General features: G+C 27.5%; 1 protein-coding gene across 1 annotated transcript in view; it reads left to right on the plus strand.

The window, feature by feature from the left end:
- LOC129960308 (lachesin-like) overlaps nucleotides 1-20,426 on the plus strand; it is a 229,173-nt gene that overhangs the window by 118,703 nt on the left and 90,044 nt on the right. The window contains exon 2 of the mRNA XM_056073646.1: nucleotides 17,700-17,812. Within this exon, the coding sequence (XP_055929621.1) occupies nucleotides 17,700-17,812 (113 nt within the window). The remainder of the gene's footprint in view (nucleotides 1-17,699; nucleotides 17,813-20,426) is intronic.

Consider the following 20,426-nt stretch of genomic DNA (forward strand, 5'->3'; position numbering starts at 1 on the left):
TTAAAAAATCAAATACTTTCATAACGAAACTGGATAAAAACCACACAATTCTTAACTCATTTAAACATTTAATAAATCCACTAAATTGCTCATGAAATATGCCTTCACAGTGACAAAATCAATCTTTCCTTTCCTTGTTTATTATAAAACTTAAACATATGGTAAAAGTTGTTCTGTAAAGGAATTTTATAGTTTTACTTAATTCTACTTGTAATCAATCTATAAATTGAAAATGATAATTTACAAACGAGACATAAAGAAATTATCAAAACTTACAAACTCATAACTCATATTTATTTAAAGCAGTGAAAGCCTTTTTATGCGACTTTTTAGCAGTTAAATAAAGATATAATCATCTGAATAAATTAATTAGGAAAACAAGGAACTAGATCTTCAATCACAACCATTGAACATGAAACATTTTCCTCCACCAACTTCCATAGGCAAGAGAAATTTCAAAAATACTACTTTATTGTGCATTCTTTATGAAGAAAACCATTCGCAGAATAACCCAGCTACAATCACTGTACAGATTTCGTCAATTTTTATTTCATTTGATAGCTTATAATTCCTAGATACGTCTTGAATGGTTGTCTGTCTGAGATCACCTTCCAATATTGATAGATAGTATAATAAAAAAAACTTTGGCAAAGCCCTCAACCTCAATGACGAGAGTGATTTCGCTAATTAATTTCGAGCTTTACTGACTGCGACCAATGAGAATTTTGTATGTTGGCTGTGCAAGTATAACTTAAAATAAAACTTTCTTTTGTTGTGATAAGATGTAGTTCATTAAATTTGGATGACATGACTAAGTCAATTTTATTAATATGGCGGTTAAGAGTGTTCACATAAAGCGATTTGTTAATATTATTACTTATTATAATATTACTGCATTTTTGTATTTTTAAAATTATATTTACTTTTCACAAGTAATTTTTTTAATTGTTATAAGAACAAATTCTGATTCTAACAATTCAAACTGTTACAAACCACTGCCTAAAACATTGTTAGACACTAAGTATTACTAGTAGAATTGTTCAAATGCTTCTACCAGATAACGAAATCTTTTTTAAAGCGAAGACTAGAGGAAAACTGATACCATCTTTTTTACCGTTTTTATTTTCATTTGTTGGTTGAGTTTCGAAGTATGTAAATGGTCTTCATTTTGTACCATCCTATCCCAAGATTTTCCATTCATCAAGCTACCAATTTTTGTTTTAGCATTGCCTGATGTTTATTTAAAGTATTTAGATTACTTTCATTTAGTTATATTAACGCCATGTCTTAAAACTACATGGTAACAATTTGGGGGTGCGGCGACCCTAATAATTTTAAACGCTGGTGCGATGAAGAAGATGATACTGTTTTTTAATGTTTCCACTCCACACCAGAGGAAAGACATTTAACCCACTCAGATATAACGTGAGTGGAAATAAGTTGTGCAACTAGGCATGATGCATGAATTTTTAGTGGAATCGGGTTTCAACTTCAAACTATCTCTCTGAAAGTGGAGACTTTACCACCTGGATGTTGTATCTAAACTAAAAATTATTACTAATACCTGTCCTTGATGTTTATAAATTAGTGACAAAAAATAAATAGCTCAGTTTTTGATATTCGATATTCATATTAAAATCATCAAAAACTGATAGATACATTCGCCCCTTTCTAAATATCAGGAGGGGAAAGGTAAGTAAATACTGTATTCTGTTTCTCTAATGGCAATTCCAATTTAATCTAAATATTAAAAGCTGTATAGCTATAATTGCTATCTCTGCATAAAATGTAAATTTAGCATTATACATATTCCTATTCCTAACGTGTTACAAAATTTCAAAAAAAAAAAACTAATAAGATAACGTTTTAAACTCAGTAAATTCATAAAAATTTTACTTTTCCTCTACTAAGTACTTGGCCATCCCATCCCAAAATTGTATTTCTGGGAAGAAAAGTAAAGAACCACTTAATTATTTGGCGACCTCAAATCCACATACTTATGATACTTCCAGGTGGGATTGAATTAAGTTAATCCCTGATTGTGCGAATTACTCTAGAAAATATTTTGCATGACGAAATAAAACGTCTGGTTTCTTCAAGCGAAGACAGTAAGAATTTTTTTTCTTTTTATTTTCCTTTAAAAAAAACTCTCTATTTTTAATTTCTTTTTATTTCCTTTAAACTTTCCTTTTAAAATTAAATCCTTTTATAACATACTTTTCAAAAAGTAACAAAAATTTTATTCTTAAATGCATATTTTTAATCGATAAAGGGAGTAATAAAAATAAAAAATTTTGTACTACTAATAAAGTTAAATTTTTAGTCCTGTTATAAAAAGCCTTACGTTCTTTAACTAATCAAATTTTTATAATTCATAAAACCACCAGAACTAAAAAAAAAATATTTTAAAAAAGCGGTTGAAAGTAAAACAGAATGTGCGTAAATGAAGCTTACTCTTGAGGTCGGATGTAACAATTAATCAACAAGAATGTAGAGTTTTAATGAAGAGTTTTGTTACAAAACATGACACAACTTTCTTAATTACACGAGAGATCGTCTGAGTCATTCATAATACTTAATATTCCCAGGACAAAACAATTTCCACCTTTTTTTTATGTTTCCGTTTGTTAAGATAAGTATTTAAAATATTTTGGTGCATTTCATTGAAACAAGTTCACAAGAATAATTAATAAATTTCTCTTCTGTTTGAAAATTATTTAAATTTCAAGATATCTGACATTTGTAAAAGCGACTGATGTTAAATGACAATGGGTATTTTCTCCTGGAGACTTTTTCATATACTTTGTGTGCAGAGAAGTCTAATAAAGTGTGGATTTTGGCTGACTTGCTTTTGATTAATTTGGTCCAAAATTGGACAGAGATCTACTAATCTAGTGAGAAAACCATTTGTTAAATTTCCTTTATGTAACGTTTTTGAATTGCGAAATTGGGAACAGACAAACTTTCCATAGACGGATTTCGTTCAGAAATCTACAAATTTATGGTTAAAGGTCAAAATAAATCCAAAAATGTGAATTGGTCTGAAATTTGAAAGCACGTCAAAATCTACATATCAAATTCTATGACGATTGCAATGCTTTATTTTTATATATTTATTTATTTAAAAAGAAAATGCATGCTTCAGAAAAAACTTTATTTATAGAATGCATTACAATATGGACATCCAGCACAAAACATATAAGCTATAAGTAATGAATTTTATACCGTACTTCAGATAGATTCTTCATGTCATAAGTATCCCCCCCCCCGGTTATAGCATCTGGAGAAAACAGAATGACCGAATCGTTGCGAATAGTAATACTTTGGGCTTTGTGGTTAATTAGTAATAACTTTCATTACATGCAACATACACTCTAATCCTACCTGCAGAGGTACACCCCGTGATCGGCAACGAGTCTGGAAGAACATCATCACCGTTACTGTATCCATCAGAGAAAAAAGAACCTGCTTATTTATTCGGAAAATTCTCATTCAGATTCTACCTTATCTACCTATTCGGTTTCTACCTACACTAGATTCGGCCCTGTCTGCAGAGGTACGTTCCTTGATCGCCGACGAGCCTCGAAAAACATCGCCACTATTATTGTATTCATCAGGGAACAAAGAACCTTATTTATTCGGCAAATTCTCATAGCCGTATCTGAGATAAACTCCGTTGAGGTTTGTATACATCATATGCGAAAGGTAAAAGGTGTGTTGAAATATCCATATTTTGAAACAATAGTTTCTGCTTTCTAAATATTTACATCATTTCAAAAAGATACTTTAAATCTTATTTTATACAATGTTATTATCATATAAAAATTCTCCTATAGTTACTATTAATAACAAAATTATGTACCTGAGAACAAAAACATTGCTTCTTTTATAATTTCATGAAGATAGACATGTGGATGGAATTATAAAACTTCATTATCAGAAAGAGTTCATTATCGTTAATTAATTTAACTTTGGCTTATTGAGCCACAAAAAATGTTTAAATCTGAAAAAACATAAACATTAACATTAATTAACTTAACGTTGCATTAATGTACAGCAGAAAAATTTATAAACACAAAAAAAAACCACAGTCAGTACTTCTTTTCCTTCCAATTTCTCTGCATCTACTGTTCATAATAATGTTCGGAAACATATTTAACGAACATTGAATTTAAAAGAATATATGGAAGAATTTAACAATTTTTTCGTAGACAATTATTAGGAAATTTCGCTGGAATGATTAATTCTTATCTTCATTAGAAACAACTCTATTATATTAGGAGTTTACGCAAGAAAAGAATATAAGAGTAATAAGCTTTTTACGGAAAAACGTTGGATGTTTGAAAAGTTTTCCTTGAATAATGCTTCAATTTTCCTTCACAGAAACATATCTGACGAAATATGGACATTTTTTAACATCAGTTTTATAAAACAGATGATTGGAAAAATGTAAAACTTTTCGAAAACATTGAGTGTTTTTTCTTTAGTCTGGAAGCTACTATCAAAAGGTTGGAAATTTTAGTCTGTATCCCTCGAGAGCTCTAAAACTTATTCAGTCTGCCTTCTGCTTTTGCGAATTTATTACTCGAAGTATTGAGGAAAAGCATTTAGGCGAAACAAATTTGATTGGCTTAATAGGAAATGGTGTAATATCCAAGGGTATAAAATCTTTTTATGTTCTAATAACTACGAAATATTATTTCAATTCTTTTATGAAAAACTTCATTTTCAACATCTTTGTCAAACAAATTTGATAACCAGTTTCTAATATGGTTATCAAATTCATACATATATCTATATAAAATTACCAGCTATCAGAAATATGGTTATCAAATTCATTCATACATAAGATCATTGGCTATCCACTCTCGTTAACCCTTTAAAGGGCCATTTTTTTCTAGTCATATTATGTTAAAATATTTTTAGGCTTCAAATTAGAATAAGAAAAGGGATTCATTTAGCTTTTATAGATAAATTTAATTTGATTAATTAATTAATTTGGTTAATTAATAATTAAGTATCAAATAAAGACACATCATTTTGTGTAAGATAAAGAACTGAAGCATCTAAGTTTCTGTCTTTCTAAAAAAATTTGCCAGAACTTATGTCAACCTACATAATTTTATACAAAGATTGATAAATTTGGTGGGAAGCATACTTCCCTCGGCCCTTGAAAGGGTTAAAGTAATTTAACTATACCCAAATGATTCAAATGCAACTTTTTTGAGACTTCAATTCCAAGTATCTTTAATTGTAATTCATCTTTTCAGGAGAACTCATTTCTGTATTTTCTCAAATGCTGTTTCATGGTTCGTTTTTTTCTTAAGTAAAGAGAGGCAAGTTATAACAGTGCACAAATTGACCTTTTTTTTAAATATATTAAGCTCAAAATGTAACATGCATTTGTGATTTTGGCAGCAAGATCGCACACCAAATTTCATTTATCTATCTATATTATTCCCTTTTCAAATTCTCATATTCCTATACAGGCTAAAACGATGAACGCTTTGATAAAAAAATGTAACAAATTTGTTACATGTTTACAATTCTGATGATAAAATCATACAAAATTCAATCCATCTATGTCGTAACGTTTTAGTGTTACCTTGTTCACATGCACTAAACGGATATAAAAAAAATTGACCACATTCATGGATTTTGTCCAAAAATTGATTGAATTTCACAATTTTGATGTAATGATTTGGTGTAATCATCAGTTTCAGCCATCTAGCTAGTTGCATTTATGAGGCAAGCAAACAGACATAATTCCAAAGTAATGATTCTTTCGGATTCAATAGAAATCCAAAACATGGCGATTCATCAAAATCTCGAGATATTATTTTTTTTAATGATTGCAATTCTTTCACTTTCTGTAGTTTAACCAAAAATGATTATCTTAATTCAAAAATATCTATAATATATATATCAGGTTTACAATTCTGATGATAAAATCAACCAAATTTTATCCATCTATATCGTAACAGTTTTTGTGTTACCTTGTTCACATGCACGGGACGGTTATAAAAAAACAGATTCCGCATTCATGAATTTCTTCCAAAGATTGATTGAATTTTACAGTTTTTGTATAATTATAAAGTACCCGATTTCAGCCATCTAGCTAATTGCGTGTATGAGGCAGACACACTTCCAAACATAATTCCAAAATAATTCATTTTTCCGGATTCAAGGGAAATCCAAAACATGGTGATTCATCAAAATCTCGAGATATTATCTTTTTAATGATTGCAATTCTTTCACTTTCTTTAGTTAAACCAAAAATGATTCTCTTAATTTATAAGTACCTATTTATGAAAACTAACTTTCGTGATAGAGCTTACTATTCTTCCATAGCGTGTGTTTCGGTGGGAATTATTATAATAAATACCCAGTTTCAACCATCTAACTAATTGGGTTTATCAGTTACAGACCCACACAGGCAGGCAAATAGACACAATTCCAAAATGCTGATTTTTTCGGATTCAAGGGAAATCCAAAACATGGTGATTCATCAAAATCTCGAGATATTTTCTTTTTAATGATTGCAATTCTTTCACTTTCTTTAGTTAAACAAAAAATGATTCTCTTAATTTATAAGTACCTATTTATGAGAACTAACGTTCGTGATTGAACTTACTATTCTTCCACTAGACATCCATAGCGTGCGTTTGGGGGGAATTATTATAATAAGTACAAGGCGTTTCATTATATCGGCTGTGTTGGCCTTGTTCGAAACAGAATGATTACCGGTCACACACCGTACCAAAATGAACGTCAGGCTCTAACGAAGCTACTTGCTACACTTTTTTGTGCCGGGTAGCATTTTCCTCTCATTGCGCACAGAGATATGATGACCACTTTAATTGAGCCACTCTTTTCCTCCAATTCGATCCTACCTAGCCACCAATCTATTTCTGTTGGAGGGAGCACCTCCGGCTATTCTGCTGACCGCGAAAGAGTATGGGATAAAGAAATAAAAAATAACACAATTCGCTCTTACTGCAATATATTTGAAGGACTATTATTTATTAATTTAGCTTAGATAAATATTGCCACATAATGGGTGTGAATTTTAATTGCTTGAGTTTAAAAATAATTATTTTGAAAATAATACATTCCTTATATATTTATAACTGTATCGAAAATAAGTTTTCCTTTATTAATTAATAGATATTATGGAAGTTTCTTGCACTTTTTTTCTGCATTAAAAACTCACCGTGCATGTGTTTTATTGAGCTCACATTGTTTTTATTATCTTTTATATAATTTAACTCTTTTAATGTTTGTAAAGATGAATTTTGCAATCAATTTCTGCTTGTTCTTGATATAGTAAAGATTTTAAATTCTGTTAAATTGTGTATTCCGATGCCAATACTATATTTTACTATATTCAGAACTAAGTAGTAAGTTAATTGTTTTTAATTTTAATTTCATTTTGATTCTGTATGAAAGGCACCATATGATATTAAATCTGAGAAAATTGGAGTGTATTATTTCAAAATAACTATTATAAGGAATTATGATATATACTGAAGACTAAAAAGTAGAAAATAATAAAGATAAAAAAAAATTTTAATTATAGTTTTATTAAAGTACTAAGAGTAGAATCAAAAATCCTGAATCTTGAAAGCGTGTAAAGCTGTAAATAGTACAGAATTAGCCCTCAATAAATGCCTTAAAAAATAAAATTCCAAAATACCCATTAAAATTTAAAATATATTAGAGCTCTGATCAGCATTCAAATTCATTTGATTTATTTAAATTAGCGTTTCACACTTTTGTAACTTAGATTTCAGCTTTTTAATATACATATAAAATAGTGGTTTTCAATTTATTTTTTACATTTATTATTCAATTCAAGCTTTGTTGCTTTGTTTAAATCCTAATCTAAATTTACGAATTTACTTAGTAATGTGCAACAAAAATATAACCGAAGCCAAAAGTAAAAAGACCAACGTACAAAACGTAATAAAAGAAAAAGAAAATACAAAGTATTATAATAAATAAATAGCTATAACTCATTTTGTTAGACAGTTCTCTGGTGAACCAGCTTAACTTGATAACCATGAATAAAATGTCTATTTTTATTATTTCGTTTCCAGCCCGATATCGTTTCAAAATTATTTTCTATTAATCAAGCATTAAATATTTTCCGAAAGAAAATTACAACAGACAACAAAAGTATCGAGAACTTCAATTATGGATTAACTGATAAGTTTTGATTGAAATTTTATTTGATCTGTGCTTGAGAGTGACAAAATTAATCTTCTTTGAAAAATAATGCATGTATTCATTATGACTTCAAAAATTATAATTGTATAAATTAATACTAATTTATTAGATTATTTTTATAATAATTATTATTCATACCTAGTAATAATAATTCATATGATGCATGAAGTATTTAAAGCTAAAACATCAAAGTATATTTTTCTTAACCTTCAACTGATACTCTGAATCAATACTTAAAAATAAAGACGATAATTTTTAGTTTTGATTTTGGTCTTGTAAATTTTATTCCATCTAGCCTATGTTGCAAGAAAAAATTCCTTATCATGCTGTTATCCCTGATTCTTTTTTAAGGTTTAAATATGATTATTCCATTGATAAAAAAGAAGAACTCCAAAAAGATGATGATCGTTTGAATGAAAAAGATGGTGAATGAAATTATCTCAGACTTCAAAATAATTAGGCACATTGATTATGCATATACATATACTATACATATATGTATATGTATAGTTTTCATTATTGGTAAAAAATGCATTTATAAGTATATTTTAATCCGTATATGCTATAGGTTGCAAAGCTGTTAAGAAGCAGAAATGTCTGTTAAATTTAAATGTTCTCTATATTATAAACAATGTTTTAGTGAATATTTAATATGAAATCTATGAAGTAAAATCGTTCTGATAGATTATATTCTTTTGCGAAACGAAAAAATTTGTAAAGTGGGATATACATCAAATTTCTTGACAAGCTGCCCTTTTAAGATACTTGTTTGCATTCAAAATTCATGGATATATTGTTTAGAAAATAACTTTACCTCATTTTTTATGACTTCTTTTAGAATAACAAAGTGAATTCTTTAAGGCTTTCGATAACTTTACAAGCATAGAGTTAGGCACAGAGTTAATAGCATAATAGATTTGATAAAAACCATCTATTTTCTAAATTCATCTGAATTTAAGATTGTATAAAAATACCCAAAGTGAATTCGTTCAACCCTGGGTACAAAGGTCGGTAATCTTCTATTTTTTCGCTAAGAACGATTTGTTGAGTCATTTTATTACAATATTACAGAGCTGCAAGTCAGCAAAATGAATTATGAAATACATTTTTAAAAACTGGGCCTGTTTTTTTTTTTCTTTCCGTGACTGTTAGTTCATTTTTGCATTCCTTAGAACAAGCAAAAATAAACTTGTAATAAAATATATTGCAATTTAATTATATATTGTCATTGTTACAATAATCTTAGTTATGACAACAGAATATAAATAGTAAGATAAATAATAAGCCACTTTAAAAATCCTTACATAAAATTATAATTTTTCTTATCATGTGCTGATGTTGCAAATATTATTAATATATTTAACTTGCATGAATAATAAAATTAAAACATAATTAAAATAACAATTGATAAATAAAAATATAAAAAGCGCTTGCATCGGTGTGTTAAAAAGGAAAATATTAATTATCAAAAAATCTGGAAGATAAAGCAAAAATTTCAAAAGCCTGAGGTACAGACCGAAATACTCTGAGTAAATTGTTATTATAATAATATTTATAGTGCTCTCTAATTTTTATATAATAAATATTTATTATTATTTTTTTGTTTTTTTATAGTATTCATTGTTATATTCTTATTTCCAGCACATCTCGCTTTATTGTTCTGACCTCTAGATTCTTGATATCCTTGATGTCCTTTATTTTAATTTTTATATTAGTATTTATTTTTATTTCTTATTTTTTATGTTATTCACTATAATAATGCATCGTTTCAGAAATTGGTTTTTTTATATATAATTTAAGTAAACTTATTAAAACTTTTAACGTAGTCAATTAAGTAAATAAATTTTCATTAAATAATTCAGTAAAACTATAAAACCAGCATCTCCTTCATAAATATTTTATTACGAAAAATAATCGATATATAAAAATGTGCATTCAGTCTAATAAAAATAATACCATATGTAAAAAACAAACATTATGTAATTTCATCACATCCAGAGACAAGAATAAAAACATCATCGAGGAAAAATTTTATAACTTAGTCAAATCGAAGGGAAAAAACACAATATAAAGCAAAATTAATTGCTTTACTAATCATTTGTTGTATATAAACATAAATATATAAATTATATGTACAAAAAATAAAATATATGAAAACCAAAAATAAACCGAAGAAAAGTGATTAAACATGTGAAAAAATGAGTGTTATTGAACTTGTAAAATAAATCTTTTGGCAAGAATGTAAGGGTCCCAAATAATAACAATTTTCCTTCATATCATTTCTAGTCATCCTTTATTCAAAAAGAATTTAAGGATCCTAAATAAAAGTACTTTCTCTTCATACTTTTTTCCGGTCATTTTTCATTTAAAAAGTATTTTTATTTTAACTTCTTTCCCTTTTCCGCCTTTTTATTTCATATATCATCCATCTTTCGTTATCTTCATTGCACACATAGCGAAGGTCTCAGCCCTTTTACCTGGCGACACTCACAAACACACGCCTAACTCTCAAAACTTGATACAATGTAGACATCCGGTTTTTGCCAGACATAGCGAAAAAAGATATGTCCTCTGCAATGCTCTTTATTCTTAGAAAATTACATTTTCATTTTAATTTCTTCATTTTTTTTTATCTAAAGTGTGTTTTCCTATTTGATTTACCTCAATATACAGGGTGTTCATTAATTATTGTCGGGGTTTCCGTACCTCATAACTTTCGAATAAAAAATATTACACAAAAACCGATTACGTATTCGTAAATTACAACTCAAAGAATTTTATTAATGATATTAAAGTGTAAAGCTTGCACAATTTGCACTTTGTAGGCATTCAGCTGAAGGCGATTATGTATGCGTAAATTACAACTCAAAGAATTTTACTTGGCAACAATACGATCTTAGCGCATTTGCTTTACACTTTAATATCATTAATAAAATTCTTTGAGTTGTAATTTACGAATACGTAATCGGTTTTTGCGTAATATTTTTTATTCGAAAGTTATGAGGTACGGAAACCCCGACAATAATTAATGAATGTATTAAGCATTCTTTTTTTAAATTATTTATATTTTATCTCATCTTTTCCTTCCTCTTCTATCTTTCCGTTTAGCTCTACTAAAGCTTTTGGGGTGATAACCGTATCTTTTTACTCTTTGTTCAATTATGTTTGCAGAAAATGTTATGATTCCTTTTGCGGATCACATTGATTTCATTCATTGATTCAGCGCATTTGCTTTACACTTTAATATCATTAATAAAATTCTTTGAGTCGTAATTTAGGAATACGTAATCGGTTTTTGCGTAATATTTTTTATTCGAAAGTTATGAGGTACGGAAACCCCGACAATAATTAATTAAGCATTCTTTTTTTAAATTATTTATATTTTATCTCATCTTTTCCTTCCTCTTCTATCTTTCCGTTTAGCTCTACTAAAGCTTTTGGGGTGATAACCGTATCTTTTTACTCTTTGTTCAATTATGTCTGCAGAAAATGTTATGATTCCTTTTGCGGATCACATTGATTTCATTCCCTGGTGATCAATTAATGTGTCAATCCTCTTGTTTCCTAAATTTTTATATTTACATTTTATTTATAAAACCAGGTAGGAAACAAGACGATGTTTAATTATATATATATATATATAGATTTAAATTAGATTTTTTAATTTAACTGTTTTCTATAATTAAATCTTTATATTATATATATTATAAAAAAATTATTATATATTATATAATATATTATATAAATTATTATATATTATATAATATATTATATAATGAAAAAAAATTTCTGTAAAAAACACTAAATTCTTTTTAGTACTCTTTGTATCGGATCAAAATTTAATCCACTTAAATTAAGTTTTGAAAGTATTAAAATCTTGAACAAAATGATGAATAAATGCTTCGCTTTGGTTCATTTTAAAAGAATTTTTTCGTGTAACTGTATTCGGATTTCTCATTAACAGCATATTAATATAGAGGTGTATAAACATGTCATGGATTTTAAATTTTCCTAAACTGTCAACTTACATGAAATCTAGCCGCAGGAACATTCACAGTAAATTGTTCTTTCAAATTTGTTCGATATTTTTTAGCACAACATCATTTAAAGAAACTGAAAAACTGAATTTATTTTAATCCATCACAAATTATTGCTTCTGTTTTTTATTTATTTATTTTACATTTAAATATTTCTTTTAAAAATAAGTTTTTTTTTTTTTTTGTCTTTAACCCCTCTACCGCCAAATCCGAAGTCATATGCGTTTCTTTATATTGTATTTTTAAATTTAAATGGGATTCCTAAAAATCTCCAGTATCCATGAATTTTTAGCTGAATAAATATGACAACATATTCCCAAAACAGAAGATATCATCTAAATAAACAGTCGGGGGTAAAACAAGAAAAAAAAATTAAAGAAATTGTTTAAGAAGTGCTGAGCTTGGTTAAATTTATATGAGTTATTTAAGAAATTCTATACCTGACACAATTTATTATATTTCTACCAACAACAATGATGCACTTATCAAGCATTAAACAACGTAATTTCTTTTTGATTTTTTCTGAATTTTCATTGAATGCTCCTATTAGCTTTAGCAAACATACCGGAACCAAAAATTATAAAAAGGATATTTCACTTGATGACAGTACAATTTATATCGGGACATGGAATATTTCCTGAATACTTCTACAGATTCGGAAGGAAGCAAGACAACACATGCATATCTGGGGAAATAGGCTCAGTTTAACACTACATAACAGAATGTGTCGAACTGAGAGAAATTAGAGGAAGACTCATTATGGATAGTCATTTTAACACAATATTACAATACCCTGGAAATTAAAAAATATTAAAAAAATGATGAAAGAAATTTCTAGCCTTTTACCAACAATATGAAGATACCTTGAACTTCCGTTGGCCGTTGTTTTCTTATGCAAAAAATTGATTATTTAAGGAACATAACAGCGAATCACAATAATCCCTACTTATACGGCTTAGTTCTGTGATAAATGGGTGACTGGCTGTAATTAAAAAGAAAGCTATAGCAAATAATTTTGGATTTTGGTTTGAAAAATTATCATTCTAATTTTTTTAAATGAAATGCACTTTTCTTTCTATATAACTTAAACACTCTTATGTATTATATTTTAGCATCCCAATTGGAAATTGCCTAGAATCGACGTTATTGTTTCAAGGTTCATTTGAAAGTAAGCTGTCAGAGAAAAGTCTGACAATATCTTTCAAAAGGGCATAAATACAGATTTTCCAATATGAATATGGGTTATTTATGCGAAAACTTTCAGGGGGAAGCATTTCTTCTACTGCGCGGAAAAGTAAATTTTAGGCCACACCAGCTGAGACCACACCATCTAAAAATGTAGCGTAAACTTTACGACAAACAGTCGACTGTCGATATTTTACTTCCTTTTTTTGATACAGAAAAAAAAATAAGGAACGCCTTTGCTTTGAGGCCTCACTTATATTTCGAAAACTCAAGTTAAGATTCTTTTGAAGAGAAATGACTGAGTTTACGATACGTTTGTGTTTATGCGTCCTGTTCCGAATAGGTTGACATCTGGAGGGCGAATTCTTTATAGGGCCTGGAAATTTGTTTAGTTATCAAAAACGTCTTCACTCACAAAGCTCAGGTGCAACTCTTACCATGATTCAACAACCGTTCCTTTCCTCAATTTACATATCAGATGCTTTCTTATCAGAGGTGCTATAAGACTTGATATCATCTCGTATCTAGAGATATAATAGATACTTTATATATCCTAGATACATAAAGTAGTAGTGATGAAGTGAGTAGCACATTGCCGAATATTAGAATAATCCTCATTGACAGTAAATGGTGACTTCTTTTGAGAAATAAGGCAGCATTATTTATGACAGAAAATTTTTCTGGTCATTTTTATGATCAAAAAGAAAAGTCCTAAAATAAAAAATAAAAATTTGCTTAAATTATTACATAAATGCATATATAATAATTTTTGTCCATCTGCTTTTAACTTATACAGTTATCTGCTTCTTTGGACCAATGTTTCGCATAATTATCAAATGTTTTTTTGTAATTTATTATATAACGCTCATATCTGCTGTAGACATAAGACTTGTCGACTTTTCTCTCGGCACTAATATATATATATATATATATATATATATATATATATATATATATATATATATATATATATATATATATATATATATATATATATATATATATATATATATATATATATTGTGGAAAATTTAGTTTACTGAAATTACTGGATTCACCTCAATTCATTATAGTAAGAATGATATAAATACTAGTAAATAATGATATAATACTAGTAATATAAATGATATAATACTAGTAATATAAATGATATAAATACTAGTAAATAATATACGCCTCAATTCTGAATAATAATAATAATATAAATAATAATAAATGAAGGATTCACCTCAATTCTGAATAATAATAATAATAAATGAGGGATTCACCTCAATTCTGCATAATAATAATAATAAAAATAATAATAAATGAGGGATTCACCTCAATTAGAAATAATATTTAAAATGTAAATAATAATAAATATGAATAAAAATAAATTTTGAATAAACAATAAATTTTCGAAATCTTAAAAATAGCAATATGATGAAGCAAAATTTCATTCTAAATAATAATAACATTTTTAGAAATATAGATTTGATTTCTAATCTTTCAGTTTTTAACTTTACATAATATTTATGCCTTGTACAAAATAAAAACCATAACCAATGAAAAATACCGGATTATGGAACATATGAGTTTCTTTTAGCAATACATAAAATTTTATTTCATAATAAAGACATGATGATAGTTCTATATTTTTAAACGCGGTAGTTTATGTTTACAATAATTGAATAAACAGCTTTATCCCTAAATTTAATCCTTTGACGTATTATTTTTGCATCTTATTTATATCTCACGTTCTGTTATGGAAATTTATTTCTATTCATAAAAACAAACTTAATATGCTTGATTGTAAACATCGGATCTTTCTCTTTTAAATTAATTAATACTAATATCTTGATCATATCTTTCAGAATTTAAAAAAAAATCAATAATTTGATTACGGATAAAGCCTCAAACTATATACAAAAGCGACTTTTCATAATTTTGTTCTTCGCTTTAAAAAAAAACCAGATGGAATGGTCACTTCGAAACTTTCTGGCATACTTTCTAATAAATTTGTCTTGTCAAAGAACGTCTTATATGGCATTGGCGTACAATAGTCACGAAATTGGCGTACAATAGTCACGAAATATTAACCTTTGGCGTAATTTAGCATTTTTTCTACATCTATCGTGTCATCCTTGGTTAGTTATTGGACGATTGATCCCTTGCATGCATTAATAGTATCCAAAAATCAAATTTGCATTTTAGACATGTTTTTCTCAACCGATTGAAACAAAAATTTGACACAAAAATACACTTGTAGTAATAAAATGTCATACCAATTTGATACATTTAAGTCACTGCATTTTTGAATTAACATGTTTACATGTTTCTGAAAGTAGAGGCCAACAGACAATCAACTGTTCTTATTGCATTTGGCTCAAAATTTGCACTATAGATGTTAAATCTGTGTGCCAAGTTGTATTTCTCACTAGCTGTCTTCGTTTTGTAAATATCGGGTTACTTATATTCGAACAGTCAGACGGACAGATATCCTCTGAGCAGATTTTACTCAAAGTTTAACAGAAATCTGCAAATTTGGTTTTATGAGCGTATACCAAATTTCAGTCATCTCGCCCAAAGTGTTTTTGAGTTATCTTTGTCACAGGTAGACAGACGGACATTTTTTAAAAATTTGTTTCTCGAATCCAGGGTGGTATAAAATGTGGAGATTCGTCAAAATCTCGATTTCGAATAGTTTGACGATTACTATACTTTATACTAAGTATACATGAAAGTAATTAGTTTTAATGCCCACTTTAAACCTTTGACCATTGTCAAATGTTAATTCAAGTTGACCGTATATAGATAAGCTGGCTTCATTAAGAAGAATAACAAAATAACTAATCTTAGTGTAATTTCAAAACCGGAAGTTAATCCAAGTTAACTAAACTAGATTAAACTAACAGGAAGAATTTTAAAACAAAAAAAAAATTACAATCAAGATTAAGGTTTCCAGACGCTAATTTTCGTGAGCAAATAAGATTTAATGAAGTCCCTAACCATTGACCGTATATTAAATCTACAGCATTCAACATTTTACCAGACTGAAGTATTTCGTGCAACTTATCAGATAAACGTAGGAAAGAAATTACTGACTGACTCTAAATATTTTTATCTTTCTCCAGCTGGCGTGACGAGAATTACTATAATTGTATTACGTCAAACAAAGCTAAAAACTTCACTGTTCATAGAATCAATTTGTTACATTTTGAAGCATAGATTCTAAATGTGTTGCACGCCATATAAAGTATGATTAAAATTATTCGCAAACAGTCGCCTTTATTTTGCTTTATACTGATAAATGTGATAAAAATCTAGTCTATTAGAATGATAAAAAAGTATATATAATCAAATAAATATCTATAATGAGATTTAACGATAAAAAGAAAGCTATATAGCTATATGACAACTTAATATAATTATCCTGCATCAAAAATTTATATCTCTTTTATTAAGGTAAAATAATTCTAATTATTTCAAAAACAACTATATGACATCGATACATTAGTCAGTCTGGAATTCCACAAATTAACTCTTAGGTTTTGCTTCAAGACAAGCAAATTTTATTTTCTTGTTGTCTAAAAAAAAGAATATTTTAGATAAATTTTACAATCCACATTTCATTGAAAGAAATTCACAATCCCCCAAAATTGCACGATTAATAACATATGAAGCGTGTATCGCTGCAAACGGCAAGTTCTTTGAACTCTTACTTTAAGTTACTTCAAAGTTTTATTATAGATATAATTTCTTACTTTCTTTACTTACTTTATAATTTCTTACTTTACAACTTCTTGTACTTTACAATTTCTTACTTTACAACTTTTCATGTTGTTGTTCATGTAACATTGAAGTTCTATTATGAATTTGTATTCCCTTTAACTTGTTTTTTACTCTTTATCTGTTGTATCCTTTTTTTTACATAATTCATTAGCGAAAAAAACCCTGTAGCGGTCATCCTTTGCGTTTAAAACCCGAAAGTTATTTATATTAACGTATACGATCACATCTAAAAGTTTGTCGGTAAAATTCTGGACCACCCTGTATAAGTTATTTCAGAAACAAAATACTTACATGTATGCAGCAGTGTTTTGTATTGCGCATCAGTAATTAATAAAATTTAACTTGAACATATGTAATTGCATAGTTATATTTTTCGCACAATAATATGATAATTAACTATTGTACAAATTTGATTCTAAATTTTTCTCGTAACCCTAATACTGGTATGCATTATTTAAATTCGATATTTTATTCTAGGCTACTTGGTGGAAGCGGAGCCTGAGTTTGCAGAACCTATCAATAATGTGACTGTTGCTGCTGGACGAGATGCGCAGTTAAGCTGCACTGTTGAAAACTTAGGGACTTACAGGGTAAGTACTGTTTATGAAAAAATATATTAACAGCATTTATGTTGTTTTCAATAGCTGAGGTAGGCATTTTGCTGGGCTAGGCTTATATTAATACATTCTTATTAACGTAGGCATTTGGTCTAGGCAGTCTACATTATGTCCCTTCTCTAATAAACTAATCAATTTTGTTTCACATTTCAGCACAATCAGTATATCCATTACTTATTTAGATAAATTTTTTACTTTACTAACTTTTTTAAAGTATTATTTATTTATTTATTAAGGTTCATTAAAGCGCGAAATCCACGTTTGTGCACAATATTATTTATAAACAAAATCTCTCTGTTTATAAAATTTATAAACAAAATCTCTCTGTTTATAAATAATAGAATGATTCAGTTAAGATAAGAAGCTGATAAGAAACTGGACAATTGCACTTTACAAAGTATTATCAACCTAATATTTTATAATTAATAGAATTTATATAATTTTTTTTTCAATTTTATTAATTTGATAACTTAACTAATAAAAATTTTTTAACCAACAGTTTGAGGCTTCTTCTCAACCCAGTGTCCCTAGGTAGCTGACTAGTCTGCCTCCTCGGAAACCCATAGCTGGTCATTTACTTGCCCTTTTACTATGATATAAAATAGTGGATTTACATTACCACCAAAAGCAACATGCAGTATAAAATAGATTACTCGGGTATTTAAATTTTTAATCGCATCATGATGTCTTGAAACTTGGCTCCATTAGAAATGTTCATGTACACAAAAAACAGAACAGGTGTAAGGTTATTAAAATAACACTGATTCTATATCTACCACAAAATTTATAGGGGAATCATGAACATCAGGTTATATATAAAATATATAATTAAAATTAAGTACAATCAATATTTCAAGAGACCCGGATGATTGCCAAAACCAGATAGTATACATTTAAAGAATGTATTAATATATACTTATAAAGATCGGTTTTGCATTGATAGTACCTTTATGATAATTATTAGTTTTCTAGGAATTAAATTTTCAGCTTCGCTTTTCATTATTAGTAGTACCTCAAAAGAGAAACCAAAGTTTGTCATAATTGACTGTCCGTGAAGGAAATTAATGAAATATAAATACATATTCCAGTTCATATTTACTAGTATACATCTATTTATTTATCAGAGTACCACATTAAAAAGCACACAGAAATTCTTTGTCATTAAATATTCAATCCCATCCATTAACAGATCACTTAATAACTTCTCTTAATTATATTTTTTAAGAATTTATCTTATAGCTATTTATAAAAATATAAAGCGCGTAGCTGAACTTGATAGCTATTATTTTATAAAGCAAAACAATGTACATATAGCACCAAAAACTGTAAACCTATTTATCACTCACTGTTCATAAAATAAGCATGAAAGGTAGAATTACTCTCTCCGATCCCATACTTATTTTACGATGATGATAAATTAACCTATGGTTTTTCCAAAGTACAATGAACTTGGGTGAAAAAGTACAACGTGTTATCAAGGAATTGAGTTGAAAGCCAACTTAATAGTGTGTTCTTTGAAACTGATCCAGGCTTTGATATGTTTTGAAAATTCTAAATGAATTAAATCGATGTCTTATTTTATTACTCAGTTATTACAATTTTAATACTATATAAGATTTTCTTTTCTTATTTTTAATCAAAAGTGTTCAAAACACTTAAACCTATGTAAACGAAAGTAAAGAATAAAATTAGAATCGAATTTAAAAACTAAATTTAAATTAGCTTTATGATTATTTAATTGAAAATCTTACATATTTATTTTTATATTATTTTACTAAAAAGTGAGCCTCCAACATGACAAGAACGTAATAAAAAAATTTTATGAATTAAATGTATAATTTATACACCTAATTAAAACGGTTGCTTTAATTTTAATACTACACTGGAATAAACTTTATTCTTATTTTTGAATAGAAATAATTTAATTTTATTTAAATGGCAGCAAAGATCAGGAGAAAAAAATTATTTAAAAAATTAAATTCAAATTATATTTGGCTTTATATTTTTAATTAGAAAACTCTACAAAAATGAAATTATTTGGTTAAAAAATCTCTTTCGATGAAATAAAATTGTAGTGAAATTTGCGAATGAATAACTTGCATAATTTATTTAATCATAAAATTTTACTACGTAGGATTAAAAATAATTTAATTTTTATCGACCCAACCTACTTTAATTTTAATCGAATACAATAAATAAAATTTATTAAATTTAAATCCTACGTACAGGAACTTTTTCTATTCTTTTTTTGGGTAAAAATCACATCATTCTATATGAATATGTATATGGTATATAGGAAAATTAATTTCAATAATTAATATAGAAATTATATTTTGTTTTCAATTACTTAAATGGAAAATTTAAATATAATTAATTTCATTAATTCATTAAAATTATTTAATTTAAAAGTTTTACGCCTTCGAGGCAAAAATGTAGGAAATAAATTTATTTTTAAAATTTTAAAAGCTCTAAAAATGTGAATGATATGCAAATACATTAAATATACATTACTTAACAAAGCATATTACATATTTCTTTTCCAAATCTGGATTTTAGGTAAAATGAATTACAATATCAGTTTTCTAGA

This window comes from Argiope bruennichi, chromosome X2 (assembly GCF_947563725.1).
Source record: "Argiope bruennichi chromosome X2, qqArgBrue1.1, whole genome shotgun sequence".
Lineage (NCBI taxonomy): Eukaryota > Metazoa > Arthropoda > Arachnida > Araneae > Araneidae > Argiope > Argiope bruennichi.